General features: G+C 71.6%; 2 protein-coding genes across 2 annotated transcripts in view; both read left to right on the forward strand.

Annotated features, from left to right (window-relative positions):
* Nucleotides 1–3,704: 3,704 nt before the first annotated feature.
* On the forward strand, nucleotides 3,705–4,736 carry OLIG2 (oligodendrocyte transcription factor 2). Its single transcript, XM_036429068.2, has one exon. The coding sequence runs from the start codon at nucleotides 3,756–3,758 to the stop codon at nucleotides 4,626–4,628; it is 873 nt and encodes a 290-aa protein (XP_036284961.1). The 5' UTR covers nucleotides 3,705–3,755; the 3' UTR covers nucleotides 4,629–4,736.
* A 4,324-nt stretch (nucleotides 4,737–9,060) lies between these two features.
* OLIG1 (oligodendrocyte transcription factor 1) overlaps nucleotides 9,061–17,872 on the forward strand; it is a 16,234-nt gene continuing 7,422 nt past the window's right edge. Inside the window, exons 1-3 of the mRNA XM_045578379.1 lie at nucleotides 9,061–9,090; nucleotides 9,596–9,669; nucleotides 9,902–9,979. Of these exons, the coding sequence (XP_045434335.1) occupies nucleotides 9,061–9,090; nucleotides 9,596–9,669; nucleotides 9,902–9,979 (182 nt within the window). The remainder of the gene's footprint in view (nucleotides 9,091–9,595; nucleotides 9,670–9,901; nucleotides 9,980–17,872) is intronic.

The raw sequence follows: 17,872 nt of genomic DNA on the forward strand, positions 1-17,872 counted from the left end.
CTGGCTCGGGCCCTCTGGGGGAGCCCGGGGCGGTGGGGAGGGGGCGGATGGGCTGGGCCTCCAGACCACGCTGCTCAGGTTTGCGCCAAGGGGGCCGCTCAGGCAGTTCCGGCTTCTCCTCCCCGCGCGGTGCCAGCCTGGCCGCCCCGCCGGCCACAGCGGCTCCTGGCAGTGGACCGGGAGGCGGGAGCGGAGGGCGGGCGAGGAGGAAGGGCCGGGGCGGTGGGAGGTCTGGCCCTCGGGGACACAGGGCCCCGGCTTCTGGCACCTCCCGGCCTGGCGCTGAGCGAGGCCGCGGCTCACCGTTTTGTGGGCGCGAAGCACACGCAGGAGAGGCGGCTTCCATGTGGACGGAGGCCCGAACCCCGCGATCGGCCTCAGTGAGGGGCACGCGGTGGTGAAGGCGGGTCGGAGCGGGGTGGGGATCCCCCGGGAGGTCTCCATAGGACCTGCCCGCCAGGCGCTGGGCTCAGAGCTGGACAGGAGCCCGGGCGCCACCAGGACGCAGGAAGGCAGTGCAGGGCCGGGTTCCAGCGTCCCGTTATTCAAGGGTGGGCGGGGAGCCCGTGTGCCCGGCGCCCCAGTATTCCGGAGGAGAGGGAGGAAGGGGGCGGGGGCCGTGTGCCCAGCGCCCTGTTATTCCTGGGGGGAGGGGGGCCCCGAGTGCCCGGCGACCACTTGCTGCTGCGCCAGGGAGCCCGGACACAGCCGCCCGCCGCCCGGGCCCGCGGGGAGACCGCCAGGAGCGGGCCCGGGAGGGGAGGGGGCCAGGGAGGGCCGCGGTGCCTCCGTGCGGGGCCCGGGGCGTCCTGAGGGCGTCCCCGCGGGGCCGGGGAGAAAGCAGCGCTCAGCCTCCCGCCGGCCTCCCGTCTCCCCGCTTCCCGCCGAGCAGCGCCGGCCCGGCCTCCCCTCCCGCCCGGCCGGCTGCGCGCGTCCCGCCTGCTCCTCAGACACCGGGCCGCCCCCGCCGGCGGCCGGATGCGCCCCCGCCCCCCCCCCCAGGGGGCCCTCGCTGCCGCCGCCTGGGGACCCAGAGGGGGACCCCCTCCCGCACAACCCAGGCCCCCGCCCCGCTCTCCGCGGGTTCGGTGCGGGGTCTCCGGGCTGCGGGGCGCGCCCTCCGGCCTTGAGGACCATCCGCTCCGGCTCGGCGGAGTAAAGCTGGTTAACGGCCGCTGCGGGGCCCTGCGAGGCCGGGGCGGAGGAGGAGGAGGAGGAGGAGGAGGAGGAGGAGGAGGAGGCGGCTCCGGGAGGCGGAGGGGCCGGCGAGCCCGCCGGGGTTCCCACTGTGTGTGCGGGAGATGGAGGGGGGCCTCTCCGGTCTGTGCGTTCGATAACTTTGCGAGCTTGGAGGCCCGTCGCTGTCTGTCTGTCTGTCTGTCTGCTCGGTGTGTGAGCCTCCGTGCGGAGTAAGAGTTACAGAAATCCGACCCCCCGGTGTGCGGCCCGGAGCGGCTGTGCGGCCCCGGAGAGGCTGTGCGGCCCGGAGCGGCTGTGCGGCCCGGAGCGGCTGTGCGGCCCCGGAGAGGCTGTGCGGCCCCGGAGCGGCGAGGCAGGCCGGGCGCGGGCGGAGCGCGGGGCCCGGAACGAGCGCCGGACCGGCGGCGCGTGGAGCGGAGGGGGCCGGGGGCCGCGGGGCCGGGGCCGCGCTGGGGACGGCGCCGGCGCCCACAGCCCGCAGGCCGCCCCCTCCCGCCCCGCAGAGGATGGCAGACTCCCCGCGGGCAGATTCCAGCGGGCAGACCCTCCGTTCCCGCTGTGAAGCGGGAGGTGCCCCCGAGACCGGCTCCATCTCTCCCGCCGCAGCGCTCCGGCCCGGAACCGCCGGGGGCCAAGCCGGTGGGAGCGGCCCGAGCCAGACCTCGTCTGCCCCGGGCGGGTGTGCGGAGCTCCGCCGGGCCCGCGCCTCCTCCTGCGGGCGGTCCGGCCGCCCCGGGTCCGTGTCCGTGTCCGTGTCCGTGTCCGTGCCGCCCCGGGTCCGTGTCCGTGCCCGGCCGCCCCGGATCCGTGTCCGTGTCCAGCCGCCCCGGGTCCGTGTCCGTGTCCGTGTCCGTGTCCGGCCGCCCCGGGTCCGGCCGCGGGAGGACCGCGGGGCTGATGGCGAAGGGCGCGCTGCGCTCCGGGGTCGGCGCTCGGCTCCGGGTCGGGCTCTTCGGGGCGCTGGTCCCGGTCCGCACGGTCCTCGCGGGACCGGAGAGTCGTCGTTTCTTCGCAAACTCCCTCCTCCTCCTCCTCCTCCTCCTCCTCCTCCTCCTCCTCCTCCTCCTCCCCTGCCGGCTCTGCCCCAGCGGAGGGCGCTCCGGCCGCCTCCCAGCGAGCTTGGTGCCCAGAAAGGGGCGTTTGGTGCCCGGGCGCCGCTGGCAGGGGATCCCCATGTCCGCGCGCTGCCCCCCTTGGGGGGGACAGACAGCGGAGGAGAGGGTGGGGGACCCCATGGGCGGAGGTCAGACAGCGGAGGAGAGGGGGAGAGAGAGAGAGAGAGAGAGGAGGGAGAGAGGAGATGGGAGACACTCCGGCCCGGCGCGCCTCTCCCCGCCTCGGGCGTCGTCAGCTCGCGGAGCTCCGGCCGGCCCCGCCCCCGCCCCCGCCCCCGCCCCCGCCCCCGCCCCCGCCCCGTGTGAGTCCCGGCGCTTCCCGCCGCCCCGACGCTCACAGGCCCCGGCCCCGCCCCGGCCCCGCCCCCAGCCCGCCGGGACCTCCCATTGGCCGCCCGCGGGCGGGGGCGGGCCCGGGCCGCAGGCTCATTGAGCGGAATTAGCCCGGATGACGTCACCCCGGCCCCCCCAGCCCCCTCCCCCGCGGCCCGCACTGTCCCGCCCCGCCCGCCGCCGCCGCCGCCGCTATAAAGCCGCCGCGGGGAGGCCGGTGCGCATCCCAGACCCGTGCCTCCGCCCGAGCCCCTCTCCGCGGCGGCGCCGGGAGGAGCGCCTCCTGCACCCACAGTGAGTGTCCCCTCCGCAGCCGGCCACCCCAGCGGTGCCCCTCCGCCGGCTGCCCACCGAGCTCCGCACCGGGTCCCCGAGCCGCCCCTGCCCAGTTCTCCGCTCGGACCACCCGCACCCACGCGGCATCCCGCGCCCGCAAACGGGAACCGGGCGGCCAGGCTGCTTCTGCCCGAGTCCGGGTCACCGGTGGGTCCACGCGGCCCGGGCGCAGCGCAGCACCCAGGCACCCGGGCGTTGGGTGCGGGCGCTGGGTGCGGGCACAGGGTGTGGGCTCTGGGCGCGGGCGCTGGGTGCGGGCACAGGGTGTGGGCGCTGGGTGCGGGCGCTGGGTGCGGGCACTGGGTGCGGGCTCTGGGCGCGGTCGCCGGGTTTGGGCGCTGGGTGCATGTGTGTACGTGTGTGGGCTCCGCGGTGCCGATGGAGACGGGGTGGATGAGTGTGGGCTCAGATGCAGATCGCCTCCTTCCCTGAGGGAACCCTCGTCGCCACTTGTTATGCCAACTCCGACCCTGGGGACCTCCCCGCGCCTGGGCAGGTGTGAGCCGCCCGCACGGCGCCCCCGGCTCCCGGGCCCGGAACCACCTGTGGCCGCGCGGCGGGAGGCTGCGGGAGGGAAGCGGGGATACGTGGGCGCCCCCGCCGTCCGCCCCGCGCGCCCCCAGGAGGGCCCAGGGCGGCGAGGGGACACGCTCCGGTCCTCCGCCCGGACCCGCGCGGCTCCCTCCCGCCGCGCTCACCGGCTCTCTCCTCCTAGGCGGCGGCGCGCGCCGAGACCCGGAGGAAGGACTGCGAGGCCGCCGTCCCGCGGCCATGGACTCGGACGCCAGCCTGGCGTCCAGCCGCCCGTCCTCGCCGGAGCCGGACGAGCTGTTCCTGGCGGCCCGCGGCAGGGCGGGCGGCGGCGGCTTCTGCGGGGCCACCGTGTCCTCGTCCACGCCCAGCGACGGCGCGCCCGAGCCGGGCCCGGAGCGCGGCGGGGCGGGCGCGGCAGGCGCGCTCGCAGGGGACCGGCCGGGCGGCGGCGGCTGCAGGGCGGCGGGCGCGGCGGCGGCCGCCGCGGCCACCAGGAAGGACAAGAAGCAGCTGACGGAGCCCGAGCTGCAGCAGCTGCGCCTCAAGATCAACAGCCGCGAGCGCAAGCGCATGCACGACCTCAACATCGCCATGGACGGGCTGCGCGAGGTGATGCCGTACGCGCACGGCCCGTCGGTGCGCAAGCTCTCCAAGATCGCCACGCTGCTGCTGGCGCGCAACTACATCCTCATGCTCAGCAGCTCGCTGGAGGAGATGAAGCGGCTGGTGAGCGAGCTGTACGGCGGCCACCACGCCGCCTTCCACGCCGCGCCCTGCGGCGGCCTGGCCCACGCCGCGCCCCTGCCCGCCGCCGCCGGGCACCCCGCGGCTGGGCACCCCGCGGCGCACCACCCGCTCCTGCCGCCCGCCGCCGCCGTGTCCGCCGCCGCGCTGCCCTCGGTGGGCGCCCTCCGGCCCCCGCACGGCCTGCTCAAGGCCCCGGCGGCGGCGGGGGCCCCGCTAGGCGGCGGCGGCGGGGGCGGCGGCGCGGGCTTCCCGCACTGGGGCGGCGTGCCCTGCCCCTGCAGCATGTGCCAGGCGCCCCCGCACCCCCACGTGGCGGCCCTGGGTGCGGGCGGCCTGCCCCGCCTCGCCTCCGACGCCAAGTAGCGGCGCCGGCTCCTCCGACCAGCGGGGCGCGGAGGGCGCGGGGCGCGGGGAAGCCAGGGCCGCGGGGAAGCGGGGCCGGCGGCGCTGGGCCTGGGGCTGGGCTGGGGTCAGGGTTGCGCGGCCGGCCCCCTGGGGCGCCCTGAACTTGGGGAGTGAGCCGGGCGCGCGCCCAGGGACTGGCCGGCGGACACGCTTTGTAAGGGGGCCTCGCTGTACGCACAGCCCCCCAGTACCCCTTCTCCCCAGGGACTCTCAGACCGGCTCTCCGGGGCTGCACTTCGTTACGGGGGGGGGGCGGGGAGGGAGGTTGGGGACCCCCTCTCCTGCCCCCAGTGTCTGGGCGGGTGGGGCTCCGGGGAGGGCCCGGGAGCGGCGGGGGACGCGGGCAGGGAGCGGGCGGACGCTGGCGGGCGGTGCCAGAAGCGCCGGGGCCGCGAAGAGGTCGGTTTGGGATCGGTCAGCCCCCGCCCTGCGGGAACCCGTGCTCCGGCGGCGGCGGCGGCGGCGGCGCGGGGCGCGGGACCCGGACGAACAGCCCTCCCTGTCCGCTCCGCGGCGGCTTTTCTGTTCAGAGTCCGCCGCCCGCCCCGCTCCGGCCTCTGGGCGCCCGACGGGCCGGCCTCACCCGCTGGGGGACTGACACCGCAGGGGGACTCCGGGCCGTGGCTGTGACCACAGTTTGGGGTTCGGGGTCCCGGCGGCCCGCTTTCCCTCCCGATGTGTAAATACCGCAGTGACCGGTGTGCGTGCTGTGGACCGTGTGCTCCCGTGGCCCCCGCCCGCGTCTGGCCGGGCCTCCAGCGTCCGTGTCTTTTGTCACTTTTAACACAAATGTCACCTCCGTGTTTCCTGTGTCCCCCAAACGGCGTCTGTCAGTAACACCCTCCCCCCCAGAGTGTATCACCTGTTTTATTTTTGTAAAAAGAAAAAAAAGTGCTAAATAATATTTATTACCTGTTTTGTTGCAAAAAAAAAAAAAGAAATAAATGACCAAGTGTTGAGATTTTACATAAAGCGGGAGTCGGGTGTTTCCAGCGGCGGGGGCGGGCAGCGGGGAGGGGGTCCTCTCCCAGGCCGATGGGGGCCATGGGAGCCCCCCCATGGGGCGTCCCAGGGGACTGAGGAGGGCTGTGTGCCTATTCTGTGCTCTAGCTTCTCTCCCTCTCTCTCCCTCCCTCCTTCTCTCTCTCTCTCTCTCTCTCTCTCTCTCTCTCTCCCTCCCTCCCTCCCTCCCTCCCTCTCCCTCTCTCTCACACACACACCCTTTCTTGGGGGGCTCACTCCCCTCCCCCCATGTTGTTTTTTCTGAAGCCTGATTCCCTTCTGGTTCCCTGGTTCCGGTCCTTTCCAGGCGCCTGAGGGCTGAGGACTGAGTGCTGAAAGAGAGATGTTCGCTCAGCGCCTGAGACGGAGTGGGGCGGGGGCTCCAGGGCTCAGGCTGGGGGTGTGGGGCAGGATTGTCGTTGCCGCCCCTCGGCTTTGGGCAGCCAGCCTGGTCCGCCCAGGCCCAGCCCCGTGGCAGCTGCGGGCCACCAGCAGGCGTGAGGCAGGACCACTCCCTCCATCTCTCCCTTCCCGCGATGTGAACGACCCTCCCGCGCCCAGCGGCCTCCAACTGCGACCTGTCCGGCCTGTCTGGTGCTGGGCCGCGGTGAGCCCTGTTCTCAGCCCCTCTTCCGCCCCTCCGTCTCCTGCGCCGCCGCCCCGCTGCAGTCCCCAGCCTGGGCGGCGCAGGGGTCCGGCCTGCGCGGTGCACAGGGTCCGGCCGGGGCGCACCGGTCCGGCTGAGTTCAGAGCAGCTTCGCGGAGGGCATCTCCCTCGGACCCGCTGGGCCGCTGGGCCAGGGGCCTCTTCAGGAGCCACCGGGGGAAGGGCCCTGAGCGGGGACACTAGGACATGGGACAGAGGAGGTGCTGGACCCCATTTCTAAAGCTGGCCCTGAGCCAGGCCCCCCACTCCCCTGCAGGAGGGGCTCCCCCCCAGCGGGGGCTGGGCTCGGGCTCCATGGGAACCGCCGCCAGCCAAGGGGTGGGCGCCCAGGGCCGGGGCTGCGGCTCCTCAGCCTCGCTGCCTGCCCACCGCACCCAGCGCCCGGAAGGCCCAGCGCGGGGAGCGGGGAGGGGGGCTTCCCGCCTGCCCACCCAGCGCCACCGGGGAGCGGGGAGCGGGGAGCGGGGAGCGGGGAGGAGGGCTGAGGGGAGGAGGGCTGAGGGGAGGAGGGCTGAGGGCGCCACGGTCTGAGGAGAGGAGAGCGGACAGTTTTACTCCGGAATCCCCAGCCCAGCGGCCCCGGCTGTGCTGTGCGGCTCCGGCTGTGGTGAGTAGGGGTGCCTTTGTTAGAAGCAAAAAATAAAATAAAAAATAAGAAGAACCCCCCACTCCAGCAGCAAGCACCCCTTGGGCGGCCAGCCGCCAGCTGGGATGGACCCCAGCCTCCAAGCCGGGCTCCCAGCCACCACCCCCCTGCCCCAAGCACCCCCTAAACGGGCGCCCAGCAGGACCTGGCCACAGAGAGCAGAGCCCGGACTCAGAAAGGCGGGCGCTGGCCACACAGGCGGCTAGGCCCCGCTGTTGGCTCCAGGGCGGCAGGGGCTGGACGGGGCTGGGGCACGGGGCTGGGGCACGGGCCTGGGGCGATGGGGGTGCTGCCAGGGAGTCCCAGCGGCTACTTGGGGGCAGGAGGGTCCTTCATGGGGGTGGGGACCCTCCCGGAGAAGGGGGCAAAGAGGAGGGAGAGGAACAGCCCGGCGGTCTGCGGGTTCCTCCTGTGCGCCCCCCCCATTGTGGGGGCCCAGCCCCAATCCCCATGTCTGTGAGGTGGTCCCCAGCTCCCTCCCCCACAGCTCGGCTGACCCAGTCTGCACCCAGGTTCTGCCCTCACTGGGCCCCAGGCACAGGAGCCCTGGTTCAGGGGCGGCCTGCGACCCTGGGGCGCTGCAGGGGGACAGGGGGCAGGGTGGGCAGGTGGTTTGGGGCGCTGCAGGGGACAGGGGGCAGGGTGGGCAGGCGGCCTGGGGTGCTGCAGGGGACAGGGAAGCAGGGTGGGCAGGCGGCCTGGGGCGCTGCAGGGGACAGGGGGCAGGGTGGGCAGGCGGCCTGGGGCGCTGCAGGGGGACAGGGGGCAGGGTGGGCAGGCGGCCTGGGGCGCTGCAGGGGGACAGGGGGCAGGGTGGGCAGGTGGTTTGGGGCGCTGCAGGGGGACAGGGGGCAGGGTGGGCAGGTGGTTTGGGGCGCTGCAGGGGACAGGGGGCAGGGTGGGCAGGCGGCCTGGGGTGCTGCAGGGGACAGGGGGCAGGGTGGGCAGGCGGCCTGGGGTGCTGCAGGGGGACAGGGGGCAGGGTGGGCAGGCGGCCTGGGGTGCTGCAGGGGACAGGGGGCAGGGTGGGCAGGCGGCCTGGGGTGCTGCAGGGGGACAGGGGGCAGGGCGGGCGGAGGAGCCGGTGCTGACGGCGGGGAGCTGGGCTGGCCGTTCATTCCGTCCTCACGGTAACATCATGGTAACGATAAGGCTGTGAGGGCGGCTCTTGTCATCCCACTGACAGGGGAGGAGTGACCTGCTGGGGCACAGCTGTAAGTGGGGGCAGCAAGGTTGTAACCCAGGAACCATGAGGTCCCCCACCCTACCCAGGGTCCCGCACCCAGCAGGTCCCCCACACCCACAGGCCCAGGCTCTGGCCCCACCCCCTCGCCCTGCGGGCCCTGAGCTCCTCCTGCTCCCGCTTGGCATCTGGATCACTTTGTCCCCTCACCCTGGGTCAAGGTCAGGGTTAAATAATGGTTAGGGTTAGGGTAGTGGTTAGGGTTGGAGTTAGGGTTAGGGTTAGGGTTAGGTAATGGTTCAGGTTAGGGTAGTGGTTAGGGTCAGGGTTAGGGTTAGGGTTTGAGGTTAGGGTTAGTTAGGGGTAGGGGAAGAGTTATGATAGTGATTAGGGTCAGGGTTAGGGTTGAGTTAGGATTAGGGTAGTGGTTAGGTTAGGTTTGGATTAGGATTAGGGTTATGGTTAGGGTTAGGTTAGGGTTAGGTTATGGTTATGGTTATGGTTATGGTTATGGTTAGAGTTAGGGTTATGGTTATGGTTAGAGTTAGGTTAGGGTTAGGTTAGGGTTAGAGTTAGGGTTAGGGTGATGGTTAGGTTATGGTTAGAGTTAGGGTTAGGGTTAGGGTTAGGTCAGGGTTAGGGTTAGGTTAGGGTTATGGTGATGGTTAGGTTATGGTTATGGTTAGAGTTAGGGTTATGGTTATGGTTAGAGTTAGGTTAGGGTTAGGTTAGGGTTAGGTTAGGGTTAGGGTTAGGGTGATGGTTAGGTTATGGTTAGAGTTAGGGTTAGGGTTAGGGTTAGGTCAGGGTTAGGGTTAGGGTTAGGGTTAGGGTTAGGTTAGGGTTATGGCAGACAGGCTTTGGTGATTAGCAGCTCCTGTGGAACCAGGCCATGGAGGAGGAGGGTGCAGGTCAGGAGCAGGTGAGCCTGTGGGCGGGTTCCTGGGTTGTGCTGCTCACACCGGGTGCAGTAATTGGAAACGACCCTCACGTCTGTGTGCCTCATGGCTCCCCCAGACACCTGGGTTCACACAGACATGGTGTGTGTGTGGGGAGAGCTTCGGGCCCAGGCTGCTGCAGGCCTGGGAGTCCCCTGGCCGTGGGAGGGGTTAGGGGTCCCTGGGAATCAGACATGGACCCCCCCTGCAAAGTGACCACATTTGCGTGGGGCAAAAATGTCCGGGGAGTCTGGGGCCCCGCATCTGCCAGGCGAGCATACGGGATCCCTGCACCTGGAAGCCGAGGGCACCTTCTGACAGCCTCAGGGCGCTCTGCGGGGGGAGCGGGCAGGTCAGGCCGCAGTCCCTCACCCTCTACCCCTCACCTCACAGCCCCCCAACACACACACCCCTGCCCCTGCCCGCTCTCCCGGCCAAGGCCTCCCTCTGGGTGCCAGGCTCGCTCGTCCCTCTGTCTGTGCCCCTCAGACGCCCCGGCAGCTGGGGGTCGGCAGGAAGCTGTGGGTGCCTGCTGTGGAGGGGCAGCTGGAAGGCACAGGAGGGTGAGCGGGGCTCCCGTCACCCCGGTCTGAACTCTCCCGGCCGTCCAGGCCCTGCCACGCGGGGAGACACGGGGTATGGCAGCTCAGCCAGGGCAGGCGGGAGGGACTCGGTGCCCCAGGCACTGGCAGACCGCAGGGCAGGGCCGGGGAGCGGGGGGCGGGGCCCTCATCCCCCCCACAAGCCTAGGCTGGCTCCTCTGCCTCTCCCCTTCCCAGAACCCCTCCCCCACAGGCGGGCCGGCCCTGCAGAGCTGCTGGTCATCGTGGGCGCAGCCGGCGGCCCCCGCTTCTCCGTGCGTGTGGAGGCGCGGTGAGGCCGGCGTCTGGAGGGACCAGATCGGGGCTCCCAGCACAGCAGCTCCCGCCTCTTGTTACCCCCAAGCCGCCGGCTGCCAAGTACACCCTCGTACCCCTCCCCGCACAGCGACACACACCCGCCCTCCAGCCGGGCGACCCCCACCTGCTCCTGCGCCACGGGCTTGCCATCCTGGGTCCGTCATACTAAGGCCATCAGACAACATGTGACCGGCCTGTCCCGGCTCTTCACACTCAGGCCCCGCCCCCTGCAGCGTCCGCGCCCCATCCTGTGAGGCTGAGCGACAGTCTATGGCGTGTGGTTACCCGCTCACCGCTCCCAGGCCCGTCCATCTCTCTCTTTAGAATCCTATGGTTGAAAGAATTACAGATGCCGCTTGTGGAGTCTAAAGAACAAAATACAACAGAGTTTGAGGCAATACCTTCACCTCCTTTTACGTTCCCAGACCTCACCCTGCTCTGTGCCTCCGTCCCCCACCACGTTCTCCGTGTGTCTTTGCTGCTTATTACGTCTGGGAGGTGAGCGAGCCAGGGCGGGGGTCACCCTGGTACGGGTGGAGGGCAGCACCCAGCACATCCTGCCCGCTGACCGGACGGACGGACGGCGGGTGCGGGGGGAGGACGGGTGAAGGAATGCAGATGCTTTGGTCCCGGAGCCCTCTCTTAGTGAGTTGGGAGCCACAAAGGCCCGGGGACTAACACAGCAGAAAACACAGCGCAGCCTGCCCCGTCTGAAGCTAAACTCTGTCTGCCTGCCACACACGACTGGGAACAGCTCCCAGTCCCCCCGGGCTCACGTCGGCTCCGGAGGGGAGCTCACACCGGTGCTAGCTGGGCGCCTCGTGCCTGTGCAGCCCGGCTGAGAACCGCACTCTCCCGGCTGACGGCAGCCCCCACACCACCACCACCACCACCGGTGTCCCAGGCCGAGGAGCCCCTCGGAGGCTGACACACCCAGGGGGAAGAGAGGCCCTCAGCGGCTGTGTATCCCGAAGGCAGAGCCGCCCTTTGTGGAGTCGCTGAGCTAAGGCGGAGAACAATGGGGCGCGGGGGCGCGGGCCATGTGCCGATGCGCTCATGCCCCGGCCGCACCAGATGGCCGGCCTCGCCGCCGCCCGCTCTCCCCGCCCTGCCCGCGGCCGGACACTGCTTCTCTGAGGCCCCAGCCCCAGGAGGGCATGCACAGGGCCCAGGCCGGAGCACAGCAGCAGCTGTGGGGCTGGGGGCTGGTTTGGGCCGGGGTGCAGCGCTGAAAAGTGGTCTCATCGGAGGGAAAGGCCCGAGAGGGACGCACGGGCCACTGTCCCAGTGCTCAGTGCTGGCCCGTGTCTGAGCGGACGGAGCAAACAGCCTCCAGCTGAGAGGCCCCCTCACGAAAACAGGAGGACAGTGACACTTACACACACACACACACCCCGCACCAAGCAGCGCCCGCCTCTCCCTGCCCCCTGCCCCCACGGGGAAGCAGCCTGTGCTGTGGGTCTGTCCCTAAGAACAGCCTGGGGGCCAGGGTCTGAATGCATCCTAAGGGCTTTCAAATACGTCCACTCTCCTGCCCGCCGGCTCCATGCTGCTGCCCCGGCCTGGACAGCCCCGCCCGGCCAGGCCGCACTGAGGCCGGTCAGCCCCGGCCGGCTGTGCTCAGCGGGAAGCGCCCGGGGCCGGTCACGCCGGCCGGCACACGTGTGGGCTCCCAGGACCTGCCACCGCAGCGCATTCGCCGATCGGTTCCGGTGCATTAACAGCCCATCAGCTTCCCACCGACTGCGGGGCTGAAAGCAGCACCTGCACCGGGGCTGTGGCTCCCGCTGGGCCGGGCGGCCGGGCGGAGAGTCCGCTGCAGGGAGCGCAGTGCGTGGGGGCCCAGGCAGGGGCCCGCACAGGATGGCTGCCCCTCATCCGTCAGGCGACTCTGAGCTAAGCCCAACGCGGCTCCTTTAAAAAGCAGCTCACTTTTAAAAAATACGTATTTTTATTGATTCCAGAGAGAAAGGGAGACGGGGATGGAGCTCACAGCCCGGCCCGGGCCCTGGCCGGGAGTCGAACCCTGACCTCCTGGTTCAGAGGTCGATGCTCAGCCCCTGGCTCCCCCTGCTGAGTGCATCTTAGCCGTCCACCTCTCACGTGGTTCACACCGGACGGCAGGGCCTGTGCAGTCAGTCGGGCGGCCTCAGCCCTGTCCCCTCCTCTGGGCGAAGGCAAAGGGGAGCAGGAACAAGAGCCTCCTCGGGGGCTCGGCACTCACAGCTCACAGCGTCCGTGACCCTGGACGAGGCGCGGACACCAGGACGCACTGCGCACCGGAGGCCCACGCCCAGGACCGGCCCGGCTGCTCCTCTGAGGCCTGAGGGCTCCTCCCTGTCTTCACACGGCCCCGCACGACCGTCTCTGAGTGCCCCCGCCCTTTACAGGGACAGCCTCTGCCCCTGATGCCTCTTCTAAAGGGTTTCCCCTGTGACTACCCGCCTCCTAACGAGGCCCCAGGCTGGGTCCCAGGGACAGGGCATGTCTTTCCCCCTCCCCCCTCCCCCTGTCCCCAACCCCTCCTGGGCCTGTTCCAGCCTCAGTCCTCACCACCGGGGGGGGGGGGGGGGGGGGAGAGACGGAGAGACAGAGGGGGAGCGAGCGAGCGAGGGAGGCAGAGAGCCCCCCTGCCTGCCCAAAGCCAGGTCCCCTGCCCTGACCTGGAAGCCACACCCAGAGCGTGGGGGGGGGGGCCCTCGGGGGGCCTTGCTCCAGGAACCCCAGGAGCCCCACACGCCCCCCGAGGAACGGGGAGGAGAGAGAAGTCCAGCCGCGGTGGGGGGGGGGGGGGCGGCTGAGAGGCTGACAGGTGCCAAGCAGGAGGGTGCAGGACCCAGGAGGAGGAGCGGGGGGAAGGGGGGGCCTGAGAAAGGAGGGGGCCCTGGGGAGCCCGTGGGCCCGGCCGCCGGACATGGTGCAGCCCCCTGAGCAGGGCCGGGAGACTCCTCTTTGCTGTCCTGTCCTCCTGCCCACCAGCACCGGTGCCCCCCCCTCCCCCCCGCACAGCCCTGGCTCTGTCTAGTGCGAGGGGCTGGGACATGGGGCGCATCCCCAGCACCCCTGTGGCTGCAGACACGGGTCCTAAACCCCAAACCCCTCGGGGGGCCAGGCATGGACGCTGGTGCAGCTGCCGGGGTCCCGGCCTGGTCACTCTTTTCCCAGAACCACGCCCACGGGGACGGCCAGCCCCAACAGCCTCGCTGGGCCACGGTGCCCTGAGGGCGGAGGCAGGCACTGAGGGGTGGAGTGAGAGCTGGAGGACCTGCCTGCAGCTCCCAGCCCGGAGCCCCCAGCCTGGCCGGAGCCCGGAACCCCCAGCCCGGAGCCCCCAGCCCGGAGCCCCCAGCCTGGAGCCTGCAGCCCTGAGCCCCCAGCCCGGAGCCTGCAGCCTGGAGCCTGCAGCCCGGAGCCTGCAGCCCGGAACCCCCAGCCCGGAACCCCCAGCCCTGAGCCCGCAGCCCGGCCGGAGCCTGGAGTCCCCAGCCCGCAGCCCCCAGCCCTGAGCCCGCAGCCCGGAGCCCCCAGCCCTGAGCCCGCAGCCCGGCCGGAGCCTGGAGTCCCCAGCCCGCAGCCCCCAGCCCGCAGCCCGCAGCCCGCAGCCCTGAGCCCGCAGCCCTGAGCCCGCAGCCCGGCCGGAGCCCGCAGCCCCCCAGCCCGCAGCCCCCAGCCCGCAGCCCCCAGCCCGCAGCCCGCAGCCCCCAGCCCGCAGCCCCCAGCCCGCAGCCCGCAGCCCCCAGCCCGCAGCCCTGAGCCCGCAGCCCCCAGCCCGCAGCCCGCAGCCCCCAGCCCGCAGCCCGCAGCCCCCAGCCCGCAGCCCAGAGCCCGCAGCCCGGAGCCCGCAGCCCGGAGCCCGCAGCCCGGAGCCCCCAGCCCACAGCCCGGAGCCCCCAGCCCGCAGCCCCCAGCCCGCAGCCCGCAGCCCGCAGCCCGCAGCCCGGAGCCCGGAGCCCGGAGCTCACAGCCCGCAGCCCGGAGCCCGCAGCCCGCAGCCCGGAGCCCGGCCGGAGCCCGGACCCTCCCGCACGCATGGGCAGGTGCTGCTGCAGCTGCTGATTCTGTCTGACTGTGTGCGGGTCTGACGCCGGCCCGCCTCGCCCAGGCCAACCTGCCCAGGGGGAGCGCCCTCTGCGGGGTGTGTGTGTGTGTGTGTGTGTGTGTGTGTGTGGATGGGGGGTCAGGCCCAGGGAAACCCACTTCCCGAGTCAGAAGTGCAGCCGGGAGCGAGGCACAGGAAGGGCTGGGGTGCTTGCACGGGGGTCGCACACCGAGCCGCTAGCACCACCGCGCTTCCTGGGGCTCCGGGCCCGGCCCCGGATGCAGAAGTGACCGGTGCAGAGGGAGCAGCCCGCAGTCCGCAGCGAGAAGGCAATTGCTCAAGCTGATAGCGGGGCTGATACGGCGGGGAGTCCCCCGGGGAGAAGCCGGGGCTGTTTGCACGTGTCCCGGGGGGGGGGGTGCGGGAAGGGGGGCAGGCTGAGTCCCCAGCCCCGCCCCTGGCATCGGGCACATGGAGCTGCCCCGAGGAGCACAGCCGCCTGCCGGACTGTGCAGACCGAGGAGGGGAAGGCCGGGGCCCAGGAGCCCGCAGACGGGAGAAGGGGATGGGGGGCAGTGGGGTTCCCCCATGGTGGTGGCTACTTTCCCCCAAAGTGCACAGGCGTCCATGGGAAGGCGTGTGGCAGAGACGGCTCTCTCTGCGGGGAACAGGGTGAGGGAGGCGGTGCTGGGACTCATTCATTCATTCGTCCGTTCATTCATTCATTCAGTGCTTATTGGGGATTTTTGTCCCAGGCACCGTCCTAGGCCCCAGAACAAAAACACTTCCGCTGTAATTAGAGGCAGAAAGAGTGTGCAGGCACAGGGGTGGGGGTGTGTGTGGCGTGTGGCAGGGAAGGCACTGGGTCCGAGGGCGCTGGCGGAGACCAACTGGACACACAGGGGAAGGCACCGAGGCAGGCGCCAGGCGGGGCTGCGGGAGGGCCGGGCCGGAGCGGCCGGCAGACCGGGAGCCGGGGGCTCCAGCCTCCCGCACAGCACTCAGGGCGGGCTGGGCGAGGCCTGGGAAGCCGGTGAGGACGGCGAGGACGGGCGGTCCCTCGGCTCCCGGTGCGGCTCTCGCTGAGCTGTTCACAGTGTCCAGCCCGGCCCGGCGCTGGGGACGCACAGCTGCCTGCGCCGGAGACAGAGGTCTGACCGCCTGGCACCTGGGCAGCAGCTGCACCCTCCCTCCCGTCGGGCAGCGGGGGAGGCGAAGCCGCCCAGGAGAGTCCGGACTCCCGGCCTCCGCAGCCAGAGGCTGGACAGCCCCTCCCGTCGGGGAGCAGTCTGGTGGCCAGCAGATCGCCATCAACGCACTGGCAGGGCTCCGTCCAGCCCACTGGTGTCGAGGGGATGGGCAGACATGGGCGGGCATCAATAGGGATTGATGGGCATCGGCGGGCATCGGCGGGCATCGGCGGGCACGGAGGCAGAGCCCGGGGTGAGAGACAGAACCCGCCCTCCAGGCAGTCCGCCAGCCTCTGCACCGAGGGGCGCTGGCCGGCCCTCACACTCTGGCCTCAGCTTCCTCACGGGCCACACGGCCGCGTCCTCACCGCCCACGAGGCCAAGGAGGGCGTGGAGGGGTCTGGAGCGCTGAGTGCCCGGGCCCTGCAGGGGCGCGCCCAGCTGGTGAGAGGCTGCACGCCCCCGGGCCTTGGGCAACCTCAGTTGGGACATTTCTGAGCACCAGCTCCGCCCGATGACAGAGCAGAAGGCGTCTCCCGTGTCTCAACCCTTCCAGGAACCAACGGCATCAACAACAGCCTGGAAACCGGCGCACACAGCAGCCCGCAGAGGGCAGGCCGCCTGGGCCGGCTCCCTCCTCACCCCCCTTCCCTTCGTCACCTCCCCTCCCGCCCCTCCCAGCTCCCTGCCATCTGGCACAGTAACCCACCTGAGGATGGGAGGCGCAGGGTGCACCTGCCGGGTATCGGGCAGCCAGCCCCCTCCCAGCCCCTCCCAGCCCCATCCCAGCCCCTCCCAGCCTCTCTCAGCCCCTCCCAGCCCCTCCCGCCCCTCCCAGCCTTCGTGGGTCCTCCCCCCCTCCCACCTCCCCCAGCTCTGCCTACCTCCTGATCAACCCCCACCCCCACCCCCACCCCCACCCCCAGCCCCAGCCCTCCACCCAGGGCCTGGGCTCCCACAACCACTCCCTCTTCCACCCCCAAAGCCAAGCCCGTGTCCTCAGAACCCGCCCCGGGCCACCAAGCGCCAGGCCCCACGCAGCCGGGAGGCTGGGACTCGGACCTTTAATGGACCCAGGTCCTCTGGGCCCCGCCCAGCCTCTCTGGCGCTCTCCACGCCTCCCCAGGCAACCCGATCCCGGCAGGTGCACCCTGCGCCTCCCATCCTCAGGGGGTTACTGTGCCAGATGGCAGGGAGCCCCGTGTCCGCCCGGCCCAGGCCCCGGGGAGGGCACTGAGGGCACCGGGGAGCCGGGTCCGGGCTGGGTGAGGGGACCCTGTGCCCTGGAGCCCCCGGCAGCGGGGAGCAGACGGAGTCGGTGCGAGGCCCTGGCGGGTGCTGTGAGCGCCACAGAGAGGGTGGCAGGCCCCAGTGGCCCCGTGCAGCTCCGTGACTGAGCGTCCACCTGTGAACCAGGAGTTCAATTCCCGGCCAGGGCACAGGCCCAGGACGCGGGCTCCATCCTGCGAGGGGCGTGCAGGAGGCAGCCGATCAATGCTTCTCCCTCATCGTGGATGTTTCTGTCTCTCTCCCGTCCTCTCTCACATCAATAAAAACATTTAATTAACAACAACGTGAAGCGGAAGGAGCGTGTCTGTGGGAGAAGGTGCCGCAGGTGCACAAGCTGCGAGGCCTCCATCCGCACCGGGCTCAGCGCTGGCACCGGGCGGGCTTCTGTCAGGGGAGGGGCCCTGGCCGAGGGGGGCGGCAGGGCCCATGGGGACGGAGGGGCCTGTGGGGGAGGGGCTGGGCCTGTGGGGGAGGGAGAGGCTAGGCCTGTGGGGGAGGGGCCTGTGGGGGAGGGGCTGGGCCCATGGGGACGGAGGGGCCTGTGGGGGAGGGGCTGGGCCTGTGGGGGAGGGGAGGGGCCTGTGGGGGAGGGGCTGGGCCTGTGGGGGAGGGGAGGGGCCTGTGGGGGAGGGGCTGGGCCTGTGGGGGAGGGACTGGGCCTTGGGGGAGGGGAGGGGCCTGTGGGGGAGGGGCTGGGCCTGTGGGGGAGGAGAGGAGCCTGTGGGGGAGGAGAGGAGCCTGTGGGGGAGGGGAGGGGCCTGTGGGGGAGGGGGGGGGCCTGTGGGGGAGGGGCTGGGCCTGTGGGGGAGGGGCTGGGCCTGTGGGGGAGGGGAGGGGCCTGTGGGGAGGGGAGGGGCCTGTGGGGGAGGGGAGGGGGCCTGTGGGGGAGGGGCTGGGCCTTGGGGGAGGGGAGGGGCCTGTGGGGGAGGGACTGGGCCTGTGGGGGAGGGGCTGGGCCTTGGGGGAGGGGAGGGGCCTGTGGGGGAGGGGCTGGGCCTGTGGGATATGAGCAGAGCCAAGGGGGATGGCGGGGCCCCCAGAGGACAGCCTCGGCCCATGCTCCACACGTCCATCGCCCCATTCCCAGCAGTCTCCCACTCTTCCCCCGACCTGTCCCCCCGCCAGCCTGTCCCCTCCCCGCCTGTCCCCTCCCCGCCTGTCCCCCCACCTGCCTGTCCCCTCCCCACCTGTCCCCCCCCCAGCCTGTCCCCCCACCCGCCTGTCCCTGCCTGTCCCCTCCCCACCTGTCCCCCCACCCACCTGTCCCTGCCTGTCCCCTCCCCACCTGTCCCCCCCACCCGCCTGTCCCCTCCCCACCCTGACCCTCCCCACCTGTCCCCCCACCCGC

This window comes from Pipistrellus kuhlii, unplaced genomic scaffold (genome assembly GCF_014108245.1).
Source record: "Pipistrellus kuhlii isolate mPipKuh1 unplaced genomic scaffold, mPipKuh1.p scaffold_m20_p_99, whole genome shotgun sequence".
NCBI lineage: Eukaryota > Metazoa > Chordata > Mammalia > Chiroptera > Vespertilionidae > Pipistrellus > Pipistrellus kuhlii.

Excerpts from the sequence above, each read along its gene's own strand:
- OLIG2 (XM_036429068.2), top strand. The coding sequence starts at position 3,756 with ATGGACTCGGACGCCAGCCTGGCGTCCAGCCGCCCGTCCTCGCCGGAG.